This window comes from Suncus etruscus, chromosome 15 (assembly GCF_024139225.1).
Source record: "Suncus etruscus isolate mSunEtr1 chromosome 15, mSunEtr1.pri.cur, whole genome shotgun sequence".
Taxonomy (NCBI): domain Eukaryota; kingdom Metazoa; phylum Chordata; class Mammalia; order Eulipotyphla; family Soricidae; genus Suncus; species Suncus etruscus.
The window spans coordinates 82,285,571-82,313,508 of record NC_064862.1 but is presented as its reverse complement, the minus strand read 5'-3'; the positions used below and the strand labels follow the sequence as shown (position 1 = coordinate 82,313,508).

Genomic DNA, 27,938 nt, shown 5'->3' with positions numbered 1-27,938 from the left:
GCATTCATGAAGTTTGCTATTCATTCATTGGTTTTATGGTTGTTTGGCTTTTGGGTCACATCTGGTGAGGCTCAGGATACTCAGGAGTTAGGGCTGAGTATGGTGGGGGTAGGAATTGAATCCAGATTGGCTGCTTGCAAGGCTCTATTAGAGTTCCTACACCTCTTCTCCAGCCCCTCATCACCTCCTCCCCACAAAAAAAGTACTCAGAAATCATTTGCTTTGCATAAGGCTGATTTGGGTTCAATTCCTGGCACAAAGTCAGGAGTAAATGTCAAATGTAATACTAACCCCCCCTTTAAATACATACAAAGACAGGTTCTGAGTATAAAGTAAGTCCCTTACTGGGATTTTCCAAATTGAAAATACTAGGGTTTCACTCATCAAAAATAATGAACTGATTTTATGTTTCCCTGAGGACTCTGATGGTGTGAGGGGACTTGGAAATAGGGATGGCCCCTATTTCCAGTTATAGAACATTTGATGGCAGAAGCTTTTTCCATCCTTCCAATAAACTGGCATATATGGGGTCAGAGTGATAGCACAGCAGGCAGGGCATTCACCTTGCACAGCTCACCCGGGCTTAATCTCTGGCATCCCATAGGGTCTCCTGAGCTTTTATTTATTGCTTTTTTGGGGCCACACCCGGTGATGCTCAGGGGTTACTCCTGGCTATGCACTCAGAAATCGCTCCTGTCTTGGGGGACCATATGGGATACCAGGGGATCGAACCTCGGTCCATCCTAGGCTAGTGCTGGCAAGGCTCCTTACCGCTCTGACCCCATGGGTCTCCTGAACTTGCCAAGAATAATTTCTGAGCTCAGAGCGAGTATAGCTGTGTGTGGCCCAACCTCCCCCCGAAAAAAAAAAAAAAGCTGGGATATGTTTCAAAATCCATTCATACACTCTTCACATCCACCTCATTCAGAAATTGTGCCCAATATGGTCCTTTCTAAAGGGACAATTCTTTGTGTTTGCATTTTCTTTTTTGCTGTGCTATATCACTCTGGCCCAAGGGGACACTTTTTTTTTGTTTTTTGGGTCATAGTCGGCAGCGCTCAGGGGTTGCTCCTGGCTCCATGCTAAGAAATCACTGCTGGCAGGCTCGGGGGACCATTATGGGATGCCGGGATTCGAACCACTGACCTTCTGCATGAAAGGCAAACACCTTATCTCCATGCTATCTCTCCAGCCCCATCCAAGGGGACACATTTATGTGTTTTTTTCTGGTTTGTTTTTGGGCCACACCCAGTGACACTCAGGGGTTATTCCTGGCTATGTACTCAGAAATCACTCCTGGCTAGGGGGACCATATAGGACGCCAGGGGATTGAACCATGAACCGGTTAGCTCATGCAAGGCAAACGCCCTACCACTCGTGCCACCATGATGGCCCCACAAGGGGACACTTAATATTGACTCTGCTTTTGTGAATGTAATAAACACCTGAATACTGGGGCCAGAGACATGATGTAGTAAGTATGCACTTGGACATGACTCACCCATTTCATTCTCTGCATTCCATAAGATCTCAGGAGTACCACCAGTGAGTTTTCTGAAAGGCAGAGCTAGAAGAAAGCCCTCATGTGCCTTACCACACAGTATCTAAAATAAACTTTTCTCTCAGGTTTCTTGTGTTTAAAGGAGGGTGTGAGGATCCAGTGAAGAACTTCCCCCATTCCTTCCACACCAGGGGGTCCTCTCCTACGAGCTGTCTCAGATGAACAGGAAGGCCTGAGAAATGGAGGCTTTTCAGTTTTTCCCATTTCAAAGGATTCACTGCAGCATTGTGGTTGCTTACCATAGTCCCCCTATAATCAATGGTCCAGACATTAGGCCCAGGGTTGGAGCAAAGAATGACACAGACACAGTGGCTTAACCTGATAGCCCCGAGCCATGGGCTATTTTTGCTTCTTTATTTGATTCCCAATCCCAATTCTGCTCGTCCCCATCACTCAGACCCCTCCTTTCTATTAGCAGACAGGGGAAATGCAAAGACTGGGAGACTGGCCTGGCTGCACCAGGGGACAAACCTGGTGCTGGCCCCTTTCCTGCAGGGCACTGAGGCCATGGAACCTTCTTGACAGAGCTAGCACCAGTCCTTAACATTTTTACAGCCCCCACCCTCATGTAAAAACTGAACTTGTTTCACTCAAGGGGTCTATTGTGACCATGGAGTTGATATGAGGGGAACTTATGTATGAACCTTACAATTAGGTGTGAGGCTGCAGGGAAAGCTTCCCCCACCCATGACACCTCTAGGACTTCGAGAACTCTCCTGGGACCAATGAGTGCTGAGCAAGTGTCGACCAGTCTTTGTCATTCCAAACTTGGGGAGGGGGGGCTTCACACCACTGGTGTAAATTCCTCCATGACTATTAAGGTGTGAATGCTGAGCAAAGGCTTCCCTATATTCCTGGCAATGTTTACTAGGATTTCTTTCCAGGATTATTTGCTTTTGCACAGGAAGGCTTTAGGTGTGAGTGAACCTTTCCCACAAGCCTTATACGTATAAGATGTCCCTCCAGTTTTTGATTTATTCTTTCTTTGGTGTTTGAGCCACAACGGGTACTGCTCAGGGTTAGACTCCTGGGTCTGCACGCAGAGATCACTCCTGGCAGGCTTGGGGGACCCGAGGTGATGCCAAGGATAGAATTCAGGTTGTCCACCTGGAAGAGAAGTGCCTTACCTGCTGTCCTATCAATCTGATCCAAGTATGAATTTCCTTCTGTCTAGAAAAGCTTGAGAATTGAGCATAGGCCTTTCCGCATTCCATGCACATAGAAAAATTTCACTACTGTATGAATATTCTTATGTATAATAAAGCTACAGGATCGAGTGAAGGCCTTCCCTCATTCCTTACACATGGAAGGTTTCTCTCCATTATGAGTTTTCTAGAGTGTCTTAAAAGTCTGGGGCCGGAGAGATAGCATGGAGGTAAGGTGTTTGCCTTTCATGCAGAAGGTCATCAGTTCGAATCCGGCTTCCCAGATGGTCCCCCGTGCCTGCCAGGAGCAATTTCTGAGCATGGAGCCAGGAGCTTCCCCTGAGCACTGCCGGGTGTGACCCAAAAACCACACACACAAAAAAAAAAAGTCTGAGGAGAAACCAAAGTCCTGCCCATATTCCTGATATAAAGGTTTCTCTGCTGGGTGCTGTAGCGATAACACAGTGGCTATTTGCCTTGCAAGTGGCTGACCTGGGTAGACCCGGGTTCAATCTCCAGCATCCCATATGGTCCCCTGTGCCTGCCAGGAGGGATTTCCAAGTACAGAGGCAGAAGTAGCCTGAGTGCCTCTGAGTGTGGCCCCAAAATAATACCAACCAACAAAAAGACTTCTCTGCAATCTGAATATTCCTTGATCTAGGATTGAGGACTTAATGAAGAAGCCTTCCCATATTCCTCACATATATAAGGTCTCTCTCTAATATTTCTCTTCTGAATAATAAGACGTGAAGAATAAGCAAAGATCTAACCACATTCTTCACAATCCTAAGGTTTCTCTCCAGAAAGAATTTTCCAATATCCCATAAAGAGTGAGGAGTGAGCAAAGGCCTTCCCACACTCCTTCCTTCTACACAATTTCTCTCACGTGTGAATTTTCTTATGCTTGGTTAGACATGAGGAGTAAGCGAAGGCCTTCCCGCACTCCTTACATACATAAGGTCTCTCTCCGGTATGAATTTTTCTGTGCATAATAAGGTTTGAGGACCCACTGAAGGCCTTGCCACACTCCTGACATATATAAGGCTTCTCCCCGGTATGAATCCTGCTATGCACAATCAGGTGTGAGGAGCGAGTGAAGGCCTTCCCGCACTCCTTACACGAATAACGTTTCTCTCCGGTATGAATTTTCCTATGTATACTCAGGTTTGAAGACTGAGTGAAGGTCTTCCCACATTCCTTACAGGTATAAGGTTTCTCCCCAGTATGGATTTTCCTATGTCTTGTAAGGAGTGAGGTGTCTGCAAAGGCCTTCCCACACTCTGGACACATATAAGGTTTCTCTCCCGTATGAACTTTCTTATGCCTTGTAAGGCTTGAGGAGAAAGTGAAGGCCTTCCCACACACCTTACATGCATAAGGTTTTTCTCCAGTATGCATTTTCCTGTGCATAGACAGGCTTGAGAAGTAAACGAAGGCCTTCCCGCATTCATCACATACATGGGGTTTCTCTCCAGTGTGAATTTTCATATGGATGAAAATGTGTGAGCAGTAAGCGAAGGCCTTCCCACACTCCTGACATGCGTACGGTTTCTCCCCGGTATGAATTCTTCTATGCCTAATGAAGTGGGAGGGGTAAGTGAAGATCTTCCCGCACTCCGGACATGTATAAGGCTTCTCTCCTGTGTGAATTTTTTTGTGCACAGTAAGTTCAGAGAGATAACTGAAGACCTTCCCACACGCCTGACATGAATAAGGCCTGCCTGTTTTATGAGTCTTTTTGTGCACAGTAAGGTTTGAGGAATGACTGAAGGCCTTCCCACACTCCTGACATGCGTACGGTTTCTCTCCTGTATGAATTTTTCTGTGCACGTTAAGATCTGAGGGGTAAGTGAAAGCCTTCCCACACTCCTCACATATATGACGTTTCTTTCGTGTCTGGACATTCTTAGGGTCAGTCCGGAATGATGGTTGACCCAGAGCTTGTCCACCTTGCTTAGAGTCAGAGGGATCGTGTGTATTGGGTGTGTCTGAGGGCACATCACGGTGCTGAGAACATGGGAAGGTCCCCCCACATTGCTTACACTTGGATGGCTCCACTCCCTGGGGAATGTGTTTGCGAACCTGTCGCCGGGAGGAGCTTGGAGCAGACACTTTTGGTTGCTTGGCCCAGGCTGGCCCCACTGTGGGGGTCTGAGTCCAGGGATGGGGCAGAGCAGACTCAAGGGTGCTGTGCCCAGTGGTTGGCAGCTGCGCAGGGAGGATGCTCTCTTCACTCTGCCCCCCTCCAGAACAGATGCCCCCCGGATCCTCACTCCCATCGGGGTGCACGCAGGATGGGTCCCTCCAGACTGTGTCCCACAGCACAGGATCACCCCTGTCCCACGGGGGCTGGCTGCTTCCCTATGGAACAGCAGAGGGTTAGTCCAAGAGGATGGACAATATTCCCTGCAAATGGATTCTGATCAACTGTTATCCCACCAGCATAGATAATATTCATTTTAAAACTTACAGATCTCATCTTTTCACTCCGTCTGGGTGATGGCTTTCCAAAATTAAAATGTGGAAATGCCCACTGCTGAAGGTTTGGGTTGAAATCTAAAATCAAATATAACACGCAGCGTAAGAATTGACAGAATGGGGCCTGGAGAGATAGCACAGCGGTGTTTGCCTCGCAAGCAGCCGATCCAGGACCAAAGGTGGTTGGTTCGAATCCCGGTGTCCCATATGGTCCCCCGTGCCTGCCAGGAGCTATTTCTGAGCAGACAGCCAGGAGTCACCCCTGAGCAATGCTGGGTGTGGCCCAAAAACCAAAAAAAAAAAAAACCCCCCCAAAAAAAAAACCCCCAAAAAACAAAGAATTGACAGAATGGTTGGGGCTATTGGCATAGCACAGTGGGGAGGTGTTTTGCCTTGCACGCGGCTGACCGAGTTTGATCCCTGGCATCCCATAGCACTTAGCTGGAATAAATTTTGGGCACAGAACCAGGAATAACCCCTGAGCACTGCTGCTGGGTGGAGCTCACAAACCAAAAAGAACAGAATGGAAGATAGTTTAATAAGGCAAAATCAATGCATGAAATTGGTATTGTTTTTCCTCTTTTTTTTTCTTCCTAATTTTTGCCTACACAGAGGGAGGCCAAGTGCTCACTCCTGAATAAGTGCTCAGGATAAATATTAGCACGTTAGGGGACAGTAATGCAGTTGGGATGGGTCAGTGTGTGTAAAACCCTACTCCCTGTACTATCACTATATCTTATTTTATTATTATTTTTTGGCCACACCCAGTGGTGCTCAGGGGATACTCCTGGCTCTGTGCTCAGAAATAGCTCTGGCAATACTGGAGCAATAACAGAGCAGTAGGGCATTTGCATTGCAAGCTGCTGACCTGGGACAGACCTGACTTCAATCCCTGGAATCCCTTATGGTTCCCTGAGCCTACTAGGAGCGATTTCTGAGTGCAAAGCCAGGAGTAACTCCTGAGCACCACTGGGTGGGACCGAAAAACCAAAAACTAAAAAAAAAAAAAAAAAAAAAAAAAAAAAAAAAAAAAAAAAAAAAGAAAAATAGAAAGAAAAAAAGAGAAATTGGGGCCCGGAGAGATAGCACAGCAACGTTTACCCTCCAAGCAGCCGATCCAGGACCAAAGGTGGTTGGTTTGAATCCTGGTGTCCCATATGGTCCCCTGTGCCTGCCAGGAGCTATTTCTGAGCAGACAGCCAGGAGTAACCCCAGAGCATCGCCAGGTGTGGCCTCAAAACCAAAAAAAAAAAAAAAAAAAAAAAAAATAAATAAAAAAAATAAATAAAAAAAATAAAAAAAAAAAAAAAATAAAAAAAAAAAAAAAAAAAAAAGAGAAATTGCGGGGCCGGGTAGGTGGCGCTGGAGGTAAGGTGTCTACCTTGCAAGCGCTAGCCAAGGAAGGACCGCGGTTCGATCCCCCGGCGTCCCATATGGTCCCCCCAAGCCAGGGGCGATTTCTGAGCACATAGCCAGGAGTAACCCCTGAGCGTCAAACGGGTGTGGCCCAAAAACCAAAAAAAAAAAAAAAAAAAGAGAAATTGCTCTGGCAAGCTCAGGGAACCATATGATATGCCAGGAATCGAACCAGGATCCGTTCAGGATGGCTGCATGCAAGGCAAATGCCCTATCGCTGTGCTCTCTCTCTAGCAGTATCACTATATATATATGTTTGTTTGAGCCACACCTGGCGGTGTCAGAGTTTTCTCCTGGCTCTGCACTCAGAAATTGCTCCTGGCAGGCTCAGGGACCATATGAGATGCAGGAATCGAACCACCATCCATCCTGGATCAGACACATGCAAGGTAAACACCATACCGCTCTGCACTCTCTCTGGCCCTACACTATATTTTAAATAGGTTTACAGCAAAAGGAAGATGAGTGTGAAGAGTTTAGCAATACTCAAACTGTTTTTGTTCTGGTCTTACTCCTTTCTTCTTTTTTAAAAATGGACAAATCTTGGGGCCAGAGCGATAGATAGCACAGCGGGTAAAGAGCATTTGCCTTGTACGCAGCTGAGCTGGGTTAGATCTCCAACATCCCATATGGTCCCCCAGCCCACTAGGAGTGATTTCTCAGAGTAGAGCCAGGACTAACCCCTGAATGCTGCTGGGTGTGACCCCAAAACAAAACAAAAAGAGGGATCAGGAGCAATAACACAGTAGGTAGAGCATTTATTTATCTTGCATGTTCTCCAGCATTTCACATGGTCTCTCAAGCACTGCCAGGAGAGATAAGTGAGTGCAGAGCCAGGAGTAACCCCTGAGAACAGTGAGGTGGGAAAAAAGAAAACAACAACAACAACAACAACAAAACCGAGGCACATCTGGTGAAGCTCAGGGCTTCCTCCTGACTATACTCAGGAATCACTCCTGAGTGGGGCTTGTGGGATCACATGGAGTGTGGGGGATCAAACTTGGGTTGGCTGCACTGCAAAGCAAGCGCCCTCCCTGCTGTGCTAACTCTATAATCGTCGTTAATTGCTGGTCATATATACAGTGGGAACAATAGAGACCGTAGATGCTAAAAAGTGAAGTAAATGAAATGGAAAACAGTGAGGTTGTGGGGCCAGGAAGGTGGCACTAGAGGTAAGGTGTCTGCCTTGCAAGTGCTAGCGTAGGACAGATCCCCCAGCGTCCCATATGGTCCCCCCAAGCCAGGAGCGATTTCTGAGCTCATAGCCATGAGAAACCCCTGAGCGTCAAACAGGTGTGGCCCAAAAACCAAAAAAAAAACCCCCAAAAAACAAAAGTGAGGTCGTAGAGTTCATCATTGATGCTAATGAACAGAGGGTGAAGGCAGGCGTGGGAACAGAAAGGGTAGAGGGGAGTCTGACTGTCCCAGAAAAGGGCACCCCAACATGAGGATGTGCAGCCAGGCTGAAAGCACATTTGGAGAAGGTGGGGAACCAGAAAGAACAAAGCCAAGACAGCAAAGCTCCAGATTACTCTGGGATTCAACATCAAGGGCAGTGAATGGGAGCAGGAGAGGCCCTGCAACCCTGATCAAGGAGCCCCAGGTCCTGCGCCCAGCACCCACATTCCACATGAGCTCACAACACTCTACATGTACTCCATGACTGTGTGGCTCTTCCCACACTCACCTGCAAACACGCCTCTCTTCAGCCTCCCCAGGGCTCCGCCTTCTAACCAGGAGATCAGCGCAGGCTTCACCCTGCAATGTCCTGCCCCAGAGGGACGGTTCAGGGTTAGAGACGGGCAAGGGGACAGCATCCCCGTGCATGAATCTGGGTCCCTAATGACAGCGGCCGAATCATAGAACAGATGAACAAAATCTCTGCTCTCCATATGCATGTTGGTTATCGCACAGATGAGACCAGGGTTAAATGAAAGAGTCCATTTGAGGGGGCTGGCTAATACTGCATATAGAATAATAAGCTCTAAAGCGTTTGCCTTGCACGTTGCCTAATGGCGACCTAACCCTGGCACCCCTATGGTTCCCTGAGCCTCACCAGGAATGATCCCTGAGCACAGAGCCAGGAGCAAATACTGGCTTTTAAACTACATCACAATTTAAACACAATTTAAACAAGGTTGTTCATAATACAGTTGCTGCAGGCGTTCACTGTTCCAACACCAATCCCACCATTAGTGTGACCTTCCCTCCCCCAACTCCACCTATCCAAACGACAAATGAAATGATCTCTTACCATCACACAATATTTTTGTGTTGGGGCCACACCTGGTGATGCTCAGGTGTGGTGATGCTTATAAGGAGATGCTTATTCTAGGCATGGTACTCAAGGATCACTCCTGGTGGGGTTGAGGGGAGGCTATGGGATGCCAAGGTTGGAACATGGGTTCACTGCATGCAAGGCAAGAACTTTACCTGCTGCATTATCATTCCGGACCCAAGCATGCAATGTTATAAATATGAAAAATATAAAGTCTATTTGAAGCCAGGAGACAATGCCATAGGCCAGGGCACCAGCTTTGCAAGCAGGAATGTCAAGTTTGATTCCTGGCACCACAATCTCTTGCAAGAACTGTGGAAGTGACTCCAAATGCAGAGGTAGAATTGCTTTTGATCATGTGCCACACTGAAATGAATGAAGATGACTTTTTATTGTTTTGGTTTTCTTTTTTTGGGGGGTAGACACAACCAGAGGTGCTCAGGTGTTACTCTTGGCTCTGTGCTCAGAAATTATGCCTGGCAGGCTCGGGGGAACATACAAGATGCTGGGGATCTAATCTGGATCACCTGAGTGCAAGGCAAACACCTACCCCACTGTGCTATTGCTCCCTCTGGCCCTTATTGGTTGGTATTTTGCTTTTTGATTCCTGTGCTCAGGAATCACTCCTGGCAGTGCTGGGGGACCGTATGGGATGCAATACTATCGGAAATTCAGAACCACACATAGTGGAAACCCTGTGAGCAGAGAGGGACCCCTCACCCCGCTTCCCAGCAGGCAACCCCAGCTCAATCCCAGGGGAAACCCCGGGAGTGCAGCCTGCAAAGGTACCCCAGGGTGGCTCTCACCCACAGCCTGTAGGTGCTGGTAGGTCTCCAGCATGACGTCTCTGTAGAGTTTCCTCTGAGAGGTGTCCAGGCATGGCCATTCCTCTGGGGAGAATCTCACAGCCACATCAGGGAAGGTCACTGTGTCCTGAGCCTGCACACACAGTGGGAGTGAAGTGTCAAGGCCCAACCCCAATCTGGTCCTGGGGGGTGAGGGAAGGACCCCTCAGGGCCTTTCTCCTCTGCCTTCGAGAGAAACTAGCCTCCACGTCTTGTTCATTGGCACCCCTGGGAGACCGGCTCTTGAAATCACTCACAAAATCTGGATCAGCCAACATGATGTGTAAACACTATTCTAGAAGGTTCTGGGAGGTGCTGGCTTTGCACACAGAGCCAGAAGGAGCTAAAAAAGCAACTCCTGGGTGTGGCCCAAAGGAATCGACTTGGGGCTGGAGTGATAGCACAGCAGGTAGGTTTGCCTTGCACAAGACTGACCCTGGACAAACTCAAGTTCGATCCTCAGTATCCCATATGGTTCCCTGAGCCTGCCAGAAGATATTTCTGAGCAAAGAGTCAGGAGTAACACCTGAGTAAACAAAAGCCAAAGCCAAAACCAAACCAAACCAAAACCCAAACCAAACAAATCAAAGGAATCAACTCACATTATTGTACCTCAAACTCCGTCTCTGCCCATGTTACTATGACGAGAAGGAACATCTCAGATGTCCAGGGAGTGATTGACAGCTGTGTGTGTGTGTGTGTGTGTGTGTGTGTGTGTGTGTGTGTGTGTGTGTGTGTTTATCCCACTCAGCACTCACGGCTCACATGTTAAACTGTCAATAGGTAAAAAGAACCAGACAACTCTATTACACCTTCTCCTAAGATCCTTTGCTCTGTTTCCTCTAAGAACCACAACAAGAAGTAAGTGCAGATATGCTAGTTGAATTGTTGTTCCTTTGATTTTTTTTTTTCCCTTTCCTTTCTGATTTGGGCCACACTCCACAGTATTCAGGGTTTCCTCCTGATTCTGCACTCAAGATCACTCATGGTGGGCTCTCGGGACCATAACTTAATGCTGGGGATGGAACCCAGGTCGGCTATATGCAACGTAAGCTCAATACCCTTTGTACTATTGCTCAGGCGCAGATTGTGGCATTGAAGTTTTTAAAAAGGGACCCGGAGAGATAGCATGGAGGTAAGGCATTTGCCTTTCATGCAGAAGGACAGTGGTTCGAATCGGAGAGATAGCATGGAGGTAAGGCATTTGCCTTTCATGCAGAAGGACAGTGGTTCGAATCCTGGCATCCCATATGGTCCCCTGTGCCTGCCAGGGGCGATTTCTGAGCATAGAGCCAGGAGTAACCCCTGAGCGCTGCCAGGCGTGACCCAAAAAACAAAAACAAAAACAAAACATAACAAAACAAAAAAAAGAAATTGCTCCTGACTTGGGGGACCATATGGGACGCAAGGGGGGATCGAACTGCGGTTCATCCTAGGCTATCACTTCTAAGGCAGACACCTTACCTCTAGCACCACTGTTCCAGCCCCAGCCCCAGAAATTTTAATAGCAAAAAATAAAACTTCTAGGGGCTGGAGAGATAGCACTAAGGCATTTGCCTTGCAAGAAGCCGACCCAGGAACTTAGGTGGTTGGTTTGAATCCCGGCGTCCCATATGGTCCCCCGTGCCTGTCAGGAGCTATTTCTGAGCAGACAGCCAGGAGTAACCCCTGAGCATCGCCGGGTGTGGCCCAAAAACCAAAAACCAAAAAAAAAAAAAAAGAAAAAGAGCCAGAAAAGTAGTATAGTGGGTAAGGTGACTTACCTTCCACTTAGCAGAACTGTATTTTTTTTTCCAGGTGTCTCAAATTAAAGACAATCACCAGGAATGAATGCTGAGAGCAGAACTAGGGCTATGGCCTGAGCACCATCAGGCATGGCCCCAAAACCAAACACAGGGAAATAATCACACAGAAAAGTGGCCTCAAACAGCAGAGTCCAGCACCTCTGTCATGTGCCACATCCCAGCCAAGAATTCCTTCCTGCAACAACTGTTGGCCTACTAGTCCTGGGAGCTGTGCACTCCTTTTCCCCCACCCTGTCCCTCTAAGCCCATACTTGCCACCTACCTGGGGATAGGAGGTCAGGCGATGTGTTCCCATCTTCTCCGTCCTGGATTATTCTCGAAGAGCAGCAGCAAGGCCCTTTGCAGGAAGCCCTGGAGGAAAATCACAGCCGAGTGCACTAGAGATGAGCACAACCACCTGCTCTGACCGAAGTGCCTGCACTAGGCCCAGAAATGCTTTGATGGGCTGCACCCTTGGGCACCAGCTCAAACCCACACTGGAGATGTGGCCAGAGGTTCCTTCCTCTCCTGAGTATGCAGAACCGGGGTGGGATCCCGGCTGTGATGAGGACAAGAGTGTTGGCCTCTCTCTACAGGGAGGAAACTGCAGTCCTGAGCCCTGGACTGTTTCCTAGAACCAAGGGAAGATTCTAAATGCTGGGCAGGGCCAGAGTATGATGCCAGGCGCTCCTGCAAACCAGTGTCCCCTTCAGGCGATAGCAGCCCTGCTCTTGGTCCTCTGGGCTCTGAGAGCATCTTTGAGGGTTGGGCAGTGACTACTGGGGATAAATCTGTAGCTTTCCTCCTGTCTGAATAATGGGAACATGGTTCTAGCTCACCAAATTAAAAAAAAAAGAAACGGCATATCAGAGGTGATTGCCATAAGCATTGGAATACTCTCTGGGAGTAGAAACTACCTTTTGCAGCATGGAGGGATTTTTCTATGAATGGCCATGGTAGGTCCCCAGTATAATTCATGGCTCAGTTTGGGGACCATATCGTGTGCACTGCACATGACTTCCTAATTCATAATCCACTTTTTTTTTGTTGTTGTTTGTTTGTTTGTTTTTTTGGGTCACATCCAGCAGCGCTCAGGGATTACTCCTGGATCTACGCGCAGAAATCACTCCTGGCAGGCTTGGGAGACCATATGGGATGCCGGGATTTGAACCACAGTCCTTATGCAGGCAAAGCAAACGCCCTGCCTCCATGTTATCTCTCTGGCCCCAACCCACTATTTTTTTTTTTTTTTGTCTGTTTTTGGCCATATTCGGTGGTAATCAGGATGACTCCTGGCTCTGCACTGAGGAATTACTTCTGGCAGTGCCTGGGGAACATCTGGGATAATGGGGATTGAACCAGGGTTGGCCATGTGCAAGGCAAATGCCCTACTCCTTTGGGCATATGATTTGATCCAAGAAAAAGAGGCAGGGAAGCCAAGAGTACAGCGAGGAGGGTGCTTGCCAGGATTGGTTCTCTGGCATCCCATAGGGTCCCCTGAACATCTCCAGGTATAGACAATACCAGGAAAAAAAAGTTAAAGAGGGAAAAATAATACTTGGCTCAAATGGTCTTTTCATGGTTAAAATCCACAATTTTGCTCTGACTTTCTAACTCCCTTTTTTCCCTGTCTGGTTCTCATGGAAAGAATTCAAGTAGGTTCCTGCAGAACAACTTCTGATGGGGGGTGGGGGGGGGCCCACAGGGAGGAGGAGGAGGAGGAAGAAGAGGAGGAGAATGAATATCTAAATCCCTGGGAAACCCCATTTTCCACTGTACTCACCCCAACAGCCAAGGATCGACAGACAGGTCAAGAAGAGATGGAGAGTGGGGAGCCTGAAAAATCCACAAGACCAGAATTCTTACGCCTGTGTAAAAAGGGGAGGAGGGAGGGAGTAACAGAGAGGATCTGGGGCAGGGGGAGTCTTTCTGGCATTCCTCTTCCAAGCAACTGACAAGGGAATCAATAACCAGACCTCAACACAAGGTCCCCCGGGGTCTTCTGGGGTCGCTACTAAGCTTATTCCTGCTCTGACTATAAAAGATGAGCTAAAACTCAAACAAAACAAATCACTCATTCCTTTTGCAAACTGCTCAAGAAAGGCCATTAGGGTCCCTTGAGGGATGCAGAGCTTCCAAGTGAATTTTTGTTTTTGTTTTTGTGCCACACCCTGCGGTGCCTAGGGAGTTACACCTGGCTCAGCGCTCAGAAATCGCTCCTGGTAGGCTTGAGGGAAGAGCCCTATGGCATACCGGGCATCGAACCCGGGAGGGCCTCGTGCAAGGCATTAAAACACCCTGCCCGCTGTGCTACTATTGTTCCGGCCCCTCCTAGTGAGTCTGGAGGTCTACCCCCGTGGGGTCCCGGACACAGGCCACAAACAAGCTCCAGGACCCAACCCAGCAGTGTGTCCCGTGCAGGGAGATGGGGGGCTGCGCGGCCGCTGCAGATGTCCCCCCAACCCCCTTTAATGAGGGAGACAGCGCCTGGGCCTCTGCAGCACCGGGGATCAGGAGCAGAAAGTGCATGAAGCTGACAGCAGCCCGGATCCAGCCCCCGCCTGAGCAGGCCCTGCGAACCCCGAGTGTCTGCAAAGGCGCTGATGCTGCTGCGCTGCAAGGACCAGTCTCGGGGATCTCCGCCCCTATTCCCCAGCCCCACCTCCCTCGCTTCGGGGAAACTGAGGCTCCAGGGCCTGGAGCTCCCTGGCCACTGCGCCCCTGGAACCCATCAGTCCTGAGCGCCTGGGCCCCACCCCGGGGCGCCCCCGCCGCTCACCTGGATCCCGCAACCGCTCCAAAACTCCTCCGAGATGAAGGCCGACCCGGGGCGCCAGGTTCGGGCGGAAAAGTTCCCGAGAAACCGACAAGGAGGCTGTGACGTCACGCCGCTTCCGGCTGGAGCTTTAAAGGGCCAGAGGCCCTAGGGGGAGTAACGGAGTTCCAGACCAGAAAAGGGGAATTTTTGCCCAGTTCTGGGCTTGAACCAGCTGTTTCTCAACACATGGGGGGGTTACCAGGCTCAGGGGACCATCTGGGATGCTGGGGATCGAATCCAGGTCGGTGGCCAGCAAGATAAATGATCTACCCACTGTGCCACTGCTCTGGCCCCGCCAGTGAATTCTGAGCGCAGAGCCAGGAAAAATCCCTAAACACCGCCAGGTGTAGCCCCAAAACAAACCAACCAAACAAATAAACACCCCCCTCATTAAAAAAAACAACAGGATTCAAGGCAGCAATGGTATTAATCACCACCATAGATCCTCCTTGAGCCAGTGGCCCAAACCCCAAGCCCAGAGTTGGAGCCAAGAATGACACAGTAACAGTGGTTTGACCTGACAGCCCCAAGTCATGGGCTAATTTTGCTTCTTTATTTGGTTCCCATTCTCAATTCAGCAGGCCCTTCTATTAGCACACAGACCCTTCTATTAGCAGACAGGAGAAGTACAAAGGCAGAGAGACTGGCCCTGTGACCATGGAGTTGATATGTATGAATCTCAGAATTAGGAGTGAAGCTGCAGTGAAAGCTTCCCACACCCATGACACCTCTAGGGCATCTAGAACTCTCGTGTTCGTGTGTGTGTGTGTGTGTGTGTGTGTGTGTGTGTGTATGTATATATGAGTACTGAGCAAATGCTGAAGGCTATTCCCCAGTTTGAACACATATGGGGCTTCACATCAATGTGAATTCTCCCCATAACTATTAAGGTCTGAACACTGAGCAAAGGCCTCTCTACATTCCTTACATGCTTACTAAGGTTGTTCTCCAGTATGAATTTTTGTTTTTATTTTTTTGGGCACGCTTGGTAATGTTCATGAGTTAATAAATCACTCCTAGTGATACATGGCTGGGGGGGGGAACGTCAATATAAAATGTTGGGGGTCAAAACCGGCATGGCTGCATGCAAGGCAAACACATTAATTTTGAGTACAGGTCTGACCCCACTAGTAGGAATTTTCTTTTCCTTATTTTTGGGCCACACCCGGCAGTACTCAGATGTTACTCCTGGCTCTTGATTTCAGGAATCACTCCTGACAGGCTTGGGAGAGTATATGGAGTGCCATGGATCAAACCTGGGGGGCCAAGTGTAAGGCAAACACACACACACACACCCCATAGCTGCAGCCAGGAATTTCCTTACGTTAAGTTTGAGGAGTGTATTAGGTGTGAGAATTCAATGAAGGCATTCTCACATTCCTTAGGTAAATAAGGTTTCACTCGAGTATGAATTTTTTTGTGAACACGTACATCAGAGCTTTGAGCGAAGGCCTTCCCACATTCCTGACAAGTATACGGCTTCTCTCCTGTATGAATACTTCTGTGTCTAATCAAGCGTGAGCGGAAAGCGAAGGCCTCCCCACAATCCTGACATGTATGAGGTTTCTCTCCAGTATGGATTTTCTTGTGGACAAAAAGATAGGAGGATCGAGCGAAGGCCTTCCCACAATCCTGACACGAATAAGGCTTCTCTCCTGTGTGAATTTTCTTGTGCAGAAAAAGATAGGAGGAACGAGCGAAGGCCTTCCCACACTCCTGACACGTGTACGGCTTGTCTCCTGTATGAAGTTTCTTGTGCACACTAAGGCGTGAGGGGTAAGTGAAGGCCTTCCCACACTCCTCACATATATGACGTTTCTTTCGTGTCTGGACTTTCTTAGGGTCAGTCTGGAGTGACGGTTGACTCAGAGTTTGTCTATCTTGCTGACAGTCAGAGGGATCCTGTGTACTGGGGGTGTCTGAAGGCATATCATGGTGCTGAGCACACGGGAAGGGCCCCCCACATTGCCTACACTTGGGCGGCTCCACTCCACAGGGAATGTGCTTGTGAGCCTGTTGCTGTGAGGGGTTGGGAGCAAACACTGCTGCTCGCTTGTCCAAAGGCAGCCCCAGTGTGGGAGTTCGAATCCGGGGATCGGGTCGAACAGACTCAGGGGTGCTGTCCCCAGTGAATGGCGACTCCACAGCAGGGACCCTCTCTTCGCTCTGCCCTTCTCCAGAACAGATGTCCGAGTCCTCACTCTCATCGGGGTTTGGGCAGGATGGTTTCCTCCAGATTGTGTCCCACAGCACAGGATCAACCCCATCCTGCTTGGGATGGCTGCTTACCTGGGAAAAGCAGAGGGTTAAGTCCAATTACTTCTCTCTCCCTTAAGACTCTCCATTCAAATCTAGTCCTTCATGTGTGATTTCCATCACAGAAACACAGTTCTCTACCTGTGTGCAAGTCCGTGGAGATGGGCCAACACCAGCCAAGAAATGCACTTAGTTAGGTAATAGTGTGAGTGGAGGGGCAAAAAAAGGTGATTTCTTTAAATAAACAATTACTGGGTCCCCACAAGGAAGATTCTCTTGGTGGGGGCTCTGTGTTCACTCTGGTATTTTCACCTTTCCCCAGATGACACTCTGAGATTTTAGCAGCAGATGCCCAAAACCCCAACTGATAGGGAAAATCTTACCTCAACAGACCAGCATAGATTGCCAAATATCTGTTCTGCTTTCCATTTTCTGGCTCTAAATAAATACTGTACTTAGAGGATAATCAGGATTTCAGTCTATGAGACTATGAGTCAACTGACCCCATGCTTTTTTCACTTTATGTATGCCTTGTTTTTGTCTAAGTATTTGGGACACACCCAGCAGTGCTCAGGATTTACTTCTCACTCTGCACTCAGGGATTACTCCTGCATTGCTTAGTGGAACCTATGAGGTGCAGTGGGTCAAACCCGGGTTGGCCACGTGCAAGTCAAAATGCCTTCCCCGCTATACTATTGCTCTGGTCCCAGGTCTTCTTTCCCTAATTCGTGTTATCACTTCTCTTTGGGCCTGTTCACTGAAGCTATGTTCCATGGTTGGTATTTCCATGCAAGAACCAAATGGTTTCTCTCTCTTTTTATTTAAACCAGAAAAATTTTATGGATATAGGGGCCAGAGTGATAGCACGATGGTAGGACGCTTGCCTTGCACGTGGCCAACAAAGGACTGACCCTGGTTCGATTCCCGGCTCCCATATAGTCCCCTGATAGGAGTGATTTCTGAGCCCAGAGCCAGGAGTAAACTGAGCGCTGCTGGGTGTAACCCAAAAACAAACAAACAAACAAACAAAAATTTATGGATATAGAGTCCTGAGATCTGAAAATGTCTATTTCTTTTTTTTTGGTTTTTGGGTCACACCCGGCAGCACTCAGGGGTTACTCCTGGCTCTATTCTCAGAAATCGCTCCTGGCAGGCTCAGGGGACCATATGAAATGCCTGGATTTGAACCATCGTCCTTCTGCAAATGCCTTACCTCCATGCTATCTCTCCGGCCCCAAAATGTCTCTATTTCAATGAACAGGTATGGGAGTATAAATCTATCCCGCTACAGAAACTAAAGCAATAATTTAATTTTTGGTTTTTGGGCTACACCCGGTGGTGCTCACGGATTACTTCTGGCTCTGAGCTCAGAAATCACTCCTGGCAGGCTAGGAGGATCATATGGGATGCTGGGAATCAAACCTAGGCCCGTCCTGGTCGGCTGTGTGCAAGGCAAACACCCTACCTCTATGCTATCTATAGCTCTGGCCTCACGCATCAGTTTTAATCATTCGATTAACAACATCCATGTTGTTAGGGGCTTGGTTAAAGCTCATTGTGGAGCCTGTGGAAGCATGAGTGAAGCTAGTGGGATGCCTCACACAATGGAAAAAAAACTACTGTATTTTCTACTTAAAGCTTCTCCGTAGTGGGCCAGAGCACTAGCACAGGGGTAGGGCATTTGTCTTGCATGTGGCTGACCCAGGTCTGATCCCGAGAATCTCATATGGTCCCCTGAGCCTGCCAGGAGTAATTTCTGAGTGCAGAGCGAAGAGTAACCCCTGAACACTGCCAGGTGTGGTCCCCAAATCAAAAATAAATAAAATAAAAATAAAGTATTTCTGTAGGGACAGAGCAATTGTCCAGGGGAAAGGCGCAGAAACTAATTTGATTCTCAGCATCACATCGGATCCCTCCAAATATTTATGAGTGATGCATGAATGCAGAGGCAGGAGGAATCACTGAACATCACCAGGTGTGGACCAGAAACAAATTAAAAAAAACCAAAAACACATTCTTACTTTACTCTAAGTATATTCCTCTCAAACATCAATGAGAATAATTTCTTCTTTTTGGTTTTTGGGCCACATCTAGCTAGCTGTGCTCCAGGCTCTGTGCTCAGAAATTACCACTGGCAGGCTCGGGGGACCATATGGAATGCCAAGGATTGAACTCAGGTCGGCCACATGCAAGGCAAAAGATCTACCTGCTGTGCTCTTGCTCTGGTCCCAAGATTTTATTTTTTTCATTTGTTTTTATTGACTTTTTGGGAGTCCCAACCCTCAGTGTTCATGTTTACTCATGTCTATATGCTCCCCAATCATTATTGGTGGGACTCAAGGGCCCACATAAAGTGGCAGGGATAAGACCCAGGTTTGCAAGAGAGCTTCCCACTGAAATGTGGATATAGCCAACAAATGAGCAAGTTTAAACAAAACTTGAGCTAACATATCTTAATACTTCGCTCTCCCTGCTTCCCCCCAAATCACAGTATTTCTTTGGTGTGAAAAGTGTAAAAAACATTCTGAATTTCTTTAAGTTGGAAAATTTACTGAATTCATTTTAACTCTCAGCTGACTAACAGGCAACTTCTCCCTTCTCTGGACTCTAGATCCTTCTAGCAGTGCAGAGACCATAAATGTGGTCACAAGGCTCGAACCCAAGGCCCCATTTTAAAAATCCTATGTGTTTGTGGCACTGAGCTATTCCACCACCTCAATCATAATATTGATTTAAAACTTGCAAATCTTGGGGCTGGATTAATAGTACAACAGTAGGGTGTTTGCCTTGCATGCAGACAACCTGGGACGAACCCGGGTTCAATCCCAGGCATCCCATATGGTCCCCCGAGCCTTCCAGGAATGATTTTTGAGCACAGAGCCAGATGAAACCCCTGAGCACTGCTGGTGTGGTCCCAAAACACTCCCCGCCAAAAAAAAAAAAAAAAACCCAGCCAAAAAACTTGCAAATCTTACCATCTCACTCCTATTGAATGATCCAGTTCCCAAAGTAAATTGCTCAAATGTCAAATCTTGGACTTGTGGTCTGCGTTCTAAAATCAAACCAAATATGCAATGTAAAAATTAGCTGAATAAAATCTGGTTAAATGCAGCCAGGTAGGTGGACTGGGTACATGCTGTTTTCAGGAACTAAATCACCTTGCAGAAAAGGGATGAAAATTAGGTTGGGAGGATCGCAGTGAGGGGCTTGGCAAAATCCACGTTAGCTTTGTGCTGGGCTCACTTACCAGTGGTTTAAACATATAAACAAGGGAGGTAAGGTGTTTGCCTTGCATGCAGAAGGACAGTGGTTCAAACCCCGGCATTCATATGGTCCCCTGAGCCTGCCATGAGCGATTTCTCAGTATAGAGCCAGGAGTAACCCCTGAGTACTGCCGGGTGTGACCCAAAAATACATAAAAAAAAGTAAACATATAAACAAAAATTATTTGAGTGGGTCAGAGAAAAATCACTGCAGGGAGCATGTTTTGCCTTGCATGTGGCAGAATGAGTCCAATCCCCGGTATCCCATATACTCCCAAATACATCCAGGAGTAATTCCTGGGCATCAGTGGGTTGGTCCCAAAATAAAAATAAACAAAACATTTTTTTGTAGCCTTAAAAATTAGGCCAGAGGCAAGGCTGGAGTGGTGGCGCAAGCGGTAGGGAGTTTGCCTTGCAAGAAGCTGACCTAGGATGGACCGTGGTTAGATTCCCCCAGCATCCCATGTAGTCCCCCAAGCCAGGAGTAATGCCTGAGTATCACCAGATGTGGGTGAAAAACCAAATAAAAAATAAAGAGAGAAAGGGCCGGGCGGTGGCGCTAAAGGTAAGGTGCCTGCCTTGCCTGTGCTAACCTTGGACGGACCGAGGTTCGATCCCCCGGTGTCCCATATGGTCCCCCAAGCCAGGAGCAACTTCTGAGCACATAGCCAGGAGTAACCCCTAAGCGTTACTGGGTGTGGCCCAGAAACCAAAAAAAAAAAAAAAAAAAAATAAAGAGAGAAAGAATGAAGAAAAAGAAAGAAAAGAAAGAAAGAAAAGAAGAAAAGAAGAGGAAAGAAAGAAAAGGAAAGGGAAGGGAAGGGGAGGGGAGGGGAGGGGAGGGGAGGGGAAGGGAGGGAGAGGGGAGGGGAGGGAAGGGGAGGGGGAGGGGAGGGGAAGGAAGGGAAGGGAAGGGAAGGGAAGGGAAGGGAAGGGAAGGGAAGGGAAGGGAAGGGAAGGAAGAAAGAGGGCCCAGAGAGGCGTTTGCCTTGCAAGCAGCCGATCCAGGACCAAAGGTGGTTGGTTCAAATCCCGGTGTCCCATATGGTCCCCCGTGCCTGCCAGGAGCTATTTCTGAGCAGACAGCCAGGAGTAACCCCTGAGCACTGTCGGGTGTGGCAAGAAGAAAGAAAGAAAAGAAGAGAAAGGAAGGAAGGAAGGAAGGAAGGAAGGAAGGAAGGAAGGAAGGAAGGAAGGAAGAAGGAAGGAAGGGAAGGAAGGAAGGAAGGAAGGAGGAAGGAAGGAAAGAAAGAGAAGAAAGAGAAAGAAAGAAAGAAAGAAAGAAAGAAAGAGAAGAAAGAAAGAAAGAAAGAAAGAAGAAAGAAAAAGAAGAAAGAAAGAAGAAAGAAAGAAGAAAGGAAGGAAGGAAGGAAGAGAGAGAGGAAGGAAGGAAGGAAGGAAGGAAGGAAGGAAGGAAGGAAGGAAGGAGGGAAGGAAGGAAGGAAGGAAGAAAAGAAGGGCCAAAGAGATAGCATGGAGGTAAGGTGTTTGCCTTTCATGCAGAATCCTGACATCCCATATGGTCCCCCGTGCCTGCCAGGAGTGATTTCTGAGCCTGGAGCCAGGAGTAACCCCTGAGTGCTGCCGGGTGTGGACCCCCCCCAAAAAAAAAAAAAAAAAAAAAAGGAAAGAAAGAAACACCACTTCTCAGAAATCTCAAAAGCCTCGCAAATGTTCTGAGGGCAAAGGCAAGAATGGAACAGACAGGGTGTTCATTTGCCACTTAGAAGGGCACCCCTATATGAGATTACGCAGCCAGACTGAGAGCACAGTCAGGTGGTGAAGTTTCAGAATCTCAAGATCTGTTCTAAACATCCACAGAAAGGGAACCAAAAAGAGCAAAGCCAAGACAACAAAGCTCCAGACTTTACTGGGACTCAGCATCAAGGGCAATGAAGGGGAGAGAGAGGCCCCACACCTTTGTTCTTGGAGACCAACACCCTGTGCCAAGCACCCAGATCCACATGAGCCCACTACCCACAACTCCACACCCGCCCTACAGCATGAGCTGGAGGGAGGGGGCTCTTCCCAAACTCACCTGCAAACATGCGTCTCCGCCGCTTCCTTAGGGTTCTTCCTTCCAACCAGGAGATCAGCGCAGGCTTTACCCCGCAACGCCCTGCTCCCGAGGGATGATTCATGGGTTAGAGACAGGGAAGGGGACAGCCACCCCTGTGCATAAGTCTGGGTCCTTAATGAAAGCGGTGGAATCATGGAACAGATGAAGAACACGATCTCTACTCTCCATATGCATGTTGATAATTGCACAGATGAGACCAGGTTTTAATGACAGAGTGCAATTGAGGGGCAGGATAATACAACACTGGGAGTAATCGGAATGCGCTAGGTTTATACATGGCCAAGGTGCATTTGATTTAGGCTTCAATCTTGCTAGGTGTAGTCCCAAAACAAAACCACCAACAAAAGTCAAACTGAGGCCAATGAGACCATGCAGGAACCTCAAGTTTGATCCTCCGCCTACATCTCCCAAGAAGCATTGGGGTGAGCCCAGGTTCAGGTGCCTTGTGGCCCTTGTGAAATCATGTTAAGAACTTAAGAACTGGAAGGTGGGGGAGCGAAAGATAGCATGGAGGTAAGGCGTTTGCCTTGCATGCAGAAGGACAGTGGTTCGAATCCCGGCATCCCATATGGTCCCCCATGCCTGCCAGGGGCAATTTCTGAGCACAGAGCCAGGAGTAACCTCTGAGCACTGCTGGGTGTGACCCAAAAACCAAAAACCAAAAAAAAAAAAAGAAAAAAAAAGAAAGAACTTAAGTCCTGGGCTGGAGTAATAGCACAGGATAGGGCGTTTGCTTTGCACGTGGGCGACTCAGGATAGACCCAGGTTTGATCCTCAGCATTCATTATGGTCCTCCAAGCCTGCCAGGAGTGATTTCTTTTTTTTTTTTTTTCTTCTATTTTTTTTTTTTTTGGTGTGTATGTGTGTGGGGGAGAGGAGAGAGGAGAAGAGGAGAGGGGCAGAGGGGGAGAGGTGAAAGGGGAAAGGAGAGGGGAGAGGGGGGAGAGAGGAGAGGGGAGAGGATGGGAGAGGGGAGAAAGGAGAGGAGGGGAGAGGGGAGGGGGAGAGGAGAGAGGAGAAAGGAGAGAGGAGAGGGGAGAGGATGGAAGAAGGGAAGAAAATGGAAGAAGGGGGAGGGGAGAGGAGAGAGGAGGGAGAGGAGAGAAGAGGAGAGGAGAGGAGAGGAGAGGAGAGGAGAGGAGGGGAGGGGAGAGGAAAGAGGAGAGATGAGAGGAGAAGAGAGAGGGGAGAGGGAAGAGGAAAGAGGAGAGGGGAGGGAAGGAGAAGAAAGAGGAGGGGAGAGGAAAGAGGGGAGAGGGGAGAGGAGAGAGGAGGGGGGAGAGGAAAGAGGGGAGAGGGGAGAGGAGAGAGGAGGGGGTAAGGGGAAAGAAGGAGAGAGGAGAGGGGAGAGGGGAGAGGATCCAGGTGTGATTTCTGAGCACAGAGCCAGGAGTAACCCTTGAGTGCCACTGGGTGTGGCCCAAAAACCAAAAAAGAAAAAAACCCCACAAACTTAAGTCATACTTGCCAGCATTCAAATTGGACTTGTGGGGGTTGAGACAATAGTACACAGAGGATGATGTCATTTTGCACAAGGCTAACCCAGGGTCGATCTCCAGCAACCAAAGTGATCCCTGAGCCCCACAGGCATCTGATCCCTGCTATTAGAGCCTGAAGTAAGCCCTGTGCTCACTCAAATGTGGCCAAAAGGCTCCCCACTTGTAAAAACTAAATGACTTATGATTCTTGGGAATGTTGGCCACACCGTGTAGTGGTTGGGGCTGACTCCTGACTCTGTGCTCAGGGATGATAACCCCTGGCAGGCTTAGGGAACCATATGTGGATTTGGGTATCAAACCTGGTTAATCCCATCTAAGGCAAACACCCTACACAAAGTGCTATCTCTCAGGAGTATGAAATAACATTTGAAAGTTAAAGATGGGGGCCGGAGAGATAGCATGGCGGTAAGGTGTTTGCCTTGCATGCAGAAGGACAGTGGTTTGAATCCCGGCATCCCATATGATCCCCTGAGCCTGCCAGGAGCGATTTCTGGGCATAGAGCCAGGAGAGTAACCCCTGAGTGCTGCTGGGTGTGACCCAAAAACAACAACAAGAATAACAACAAAAAGAAAGTTAAAGTTGGTCTCATCTAAGAAATAAAGTCAGGCCTTGGAGGTTAGAACAATGGGGAGGGTCTTGTCCTTGGAGATCTACAGGAAGTGATTCCTGGTGAACCCAGATTGTCAGCCCAATCCTGGAGTCCCCCACAAACATGGCCCACACAGGCACCCCAGGGGGCAGTTCTCACCTACGGACCGCAAGTGCCGGTAGGTCTCCAGCATCACATCTCTGTAGAGCTTCCTCTGAAAGGGGTCCAGGCATGGCCACTCCTCCGGGGAAAAGGTCACAGCCACATCGTGGAAAGTCACCTTGTTCTGAGCGGGACACATAGGAGGGGGTCAGGGTCCAGAACCACCCTAGCCCTGAAGCTGTGAGAAAGAACTCCCCATCGTCCTAGAAAGACTCAGGGATACTCCTTTCTGCCCTTGATAGAACCAAACTTGATGTCCTTCCCTCTAGGACACCCCTTGGAGCCAACCCAAGAAATCACACTAGGAAGCCAGATAAGACAACATGAGTGCTGACACTATTCTAGATGGTTCTTGGAGGTGCCCACCCTGCATACAAATATCCAAGGGCCAAAATATTCCAGGTCCAGCTTAACTCACAGTTCACCCCCCAAAAAAATCACTGCAGGAGCAGGAAAAATAACCCAATCCCAACCCCCATGCCTTCCAGAAAGATCCTTAGCTCTTATTTCCTTTTTTGACCCACAAAGCTGGGGGCCTGCAGACAAAGAACTGTAGAAAGTGCAACTGAGAGGGGTGGGAGCAGTGGTGCAAGCAGTAGGGTTTGCCTTGCACGCCCTAACCTAGCATCCCCCAGCATCCCATATGGTCCCCTAAGCCAGGAGTGATTTCTTTTTTTTTTTTTTTTTTGGTTTTTGGGCCACACCCAGTAACGCTCAGGGGTTACTCCTGGCTATGTGCTCAGAAGTTGCTCCTGGCTTGGGGGACCATATGGGACACCGGGGGATCGAACCGCGGTCCATCCAAGGCTAGCGCAGGCAAGGCAGGCACCTTACCTTTAGCGCCACCGCCCGGCCCCGAGGAGCGATTTCTGAGCACATAGCCAGGAGTAATTCCTGAACGTCACCAGGTGTGCCCCCCACAAGAAACCCCAAAGTTAAATAAATAAAATTAAAAAGAAAAGAAAGTTCAACTGAGGAGAAATGTGGCTGCAGGGAGAAGAGACTCAGCAGAGTAAAAGATAAAAGAGCTGAACTGCATGTCCTGGGGCCACAACAACAGTGTCAGGAAGGGCCAATCACCTGGCACACACTACGGTCCCCTGAAGTAGCCAGGAGTGACTCCACTGTCCCAGATCCAACTATGAATTTTCCTGTACACAGTATGGCTTAAGCACCGTGAAGGCATTCCCATATTCCAGATACATAGGTTTGTCTACGGAATGAACATTTATATCTATATAAATGGCCTCTCCATAATTCTTACATTTGTAAGGTTTTTCACCAGTATAATTTTTCCTGTTGTGAAAATTAAGAGTAATATTGGAAGGCCTTGGGGCCAGAGAGATGGCATGGAGGTAAGGCATTTGCCTTGCATGCAGAAGAAGGACAGTGGTTCAAATCCCGGCATCCCATATGGTCTCTGGAGCCTGCCAGGAGCAGTTTCTGAGCATAGAGCCAGGAGTAACCCTGAGCGCTGCCGGGTATGACCCAAAACCCAAAAACAAACAAATAAATAAAAATAATAAAAATAGGGGCCCAGAGAGATAGCACAGTGGTGTTTGCCTTGCAAGCAGCAGATCCAGGACCAAAGGTGGTTGGTTCGAATCCCGGTGTCCCATATGGTCCCCCGTGCCTGCCAGGAGCTATTTCTGAGCAGACAGCCAGGAGTAACCCCTGAGCATCGACGGGTGTGGCCCAAAAACAACAACAACAAAAAATAAATAAAATAAAAAAATAAAAATATTGGAAGGCCTTCACGTGACATGTATCCTACATTCAGTATGACATGTCAGATGCGTAAAGTGAGGAGTGACTGAGGTTTTCCGACATTCCATATATATAAAAGTGAAGGACTTCCCACACTCAGTACGTACCTCGGGTGTCTCTCCAGAGTGAATTCTCCGATGTTTACAAAGGCACGAGGGGGAAGTGAAAGCCTTGCCACACTCGGAACATTCATAAGGTTTCTCTCCAGTGTGAACATTCCAGTGGCTAGTAAGTCTGGAAGACTGAGAGAAGGCCTTCCCACATTGCATGCATACGTAAGGCTTCTCTCCAGAGTGGCTTCTCCTGTGTTTCCGAAGGCATGAGGGGGAAGCAAAGGTCTTCCCACACTCCTTACATGCATAAGGTTTCTCTCCCGTATGAATATTCCAGTGGCTAGTAAGGCTTGATGACTCGGTGAAGGCCTTCCCACATTGCTTGCATACATAAGGTTTCTCTCCAGAATGAATTTTCTTATGTTTACGGAGGCAGGAGGGGAAAGCGAAGGCCTTCCCGCACTCCTGACATTCATAAGGTTTCTGTCCAGTATGAATATTCAAGTGGCTAGTCAGGCTTGCCGATTCGGTGAAGGACTTCCCACATTGTTTACATGCATATGGTTTCTCTCCAGTGTGAATTTTCCTGTGTTTAATAAGGTCCGCAGATCGAATGAAGGCCTTCCCGCACTCCTGGCATGTATAAGGCCTGTATCCTGTGTGAATTTTCCTATGTATGTTAAGGGATGAAGAGGAAGTAAAGGTCTTCCCACACTCCTTACATGCATAAGGTTTCTCTCCAGTATGAATTTTTGAGTGGCTAGTAAGGCTTGAAGAATGAGCGAAGGTCTTTCCACATTCCTTACATATGTAAGGTTTTTCTCCAGTATGAACTCTCCTATGCAGAATAAATACTGACAATTTAATAAAAGTTTTTCCACAATCGTCACATGCATAAGATTTCTGCCCAGTATGAATATTCCAGTGATTAGTAAGGCTTAAATATTGAGTATAGGCCTTCAAATACTGCTTATATGCATAAGGTTTCTCTTTAGTATGTATTTTTCTGTGTTTAATAAGGTCTGAGGATTGAATAAAAGCTTTCCCACACTCCTGGCACATATAAGGCTTCTTTCCAGTATGAATAATCATGTGCCTTTTAAGATCTGAAGGGTAAGTGAAGGCCTTCCCACACTCCGAACATGTATGCCGTTTCTTTCGTGTCTGGACTTTCTTACGGCCCCTCGACTTTGACAGCTGGCCCAAAGCGTGTCCAACTCGCTGACAGTCAGAGGGATCCTGTGCACTGGGGGTATCTGTGGACACATCACAGTGCCGAGCACATGGGAAGGCCCCCCCACATTGCTTACACTTGGGCAGCTCTACTCCACAGGGAATATGCTTGTTAGCCTGTCGCTGTGAAGAGCTTGGAGCAAATACTGTTGCTCTCTCAGTCCAGGGTGGCCCCAGGGCGGGGGTCTGAGTCCAGGGACTGGGCGGAGCAAACTCAGGGGAGCTGTGCTCAGAGGTCAGTGGCTCTGCAGCAAGGATGCTCTCTGTACTCTGTCCCCCTTCAGAAGAGATGCCCCCTGAGTCCTCACTCTCAGCGGGGTGCTGGCAGAACGGTTCTCTCCAGACTGTGTCCCACAGCACAGGATCACCCCTGTCCCATTGGGGCTGGTTGCTTCCCTGTGGAACATCAGAGTGTTAGTCCTATTACTTTTCTCTCCCTAGACCGTCTCCATGTTCAAATCCAGCCCTGAATGTGTGATCTCCATTACAGAAACATGATTCTCCATATGTGTGCATGTCTGTGGGGACAGGATGACATTTAGCCAAGAAATGAACTTACGTAGGTAATAGCCTGAGCAGAGGGTAAAGAAAGGTGATGTGTGGACCCTAATTGATCAATAACCAGGTCCCCACACGGAAGACAATGTAGGTGGGGGTTCTGTCTTCACTTTGGTATCTCCCCCTACCCCAGAAGATATTCCTAACACTTT

The 27,938-nt window shown here is 48.3% G+C and overlaps 1 protein-coding gene and 1 long non-coding RNA gene across 2 annotated transcripts in view; both read right to left on the bottom strand.

Annotated features, from left to right (window-relative positions):
• Nucleotides 1-3,363: 3,363 nt before the first annotated feature.
• The window catches only part of LOC126030022 (zinc finger protein 91-like), a 28,690-nt gene continuing 4,115 nt past the window's right edge, over nt 3,364-27,938 (bottom strand). Inside the window, 10 exon segments of the mRNA XM_049788231.1 lie at nt 3,364-5,067; nt 5,177-5,262; nt 8,288-8,368; nt 9,685-9,817; nt 14,264-14,411; nt 15,650-16,614; nt 19,557-19,633; nt 21,883-21,963; nt 24,173-24,299; nt 26,050-27,624. Coding sequence (XP_049644188.1) covers nt 3,364-5,067; nt 5,177-5,262; nt 8,288-8,368; nt 9,685-9,817; nt 14,264-14,411; nt 15,650-16,614; nt 19,557-19,633; nt 21,883-21,963; nt 24,173-24,299; nt 26,050-27,624 — 4,977 coding nt within the window.
• LOC126030711 (uncharacterized) lies at nt 11,802-14,358 on the bottom strand. Its single transcript, XR_007503166.1, has 3 exons — nt 14,287-14,358; nt 13,291-13,343; nt 11,802-11,879 (listed from the first exon to the last, which is right to left on the bottom strand). It is a non-coding gene; the product is annotated as an uncharacterized LOC126030711 (long non-coding RNA).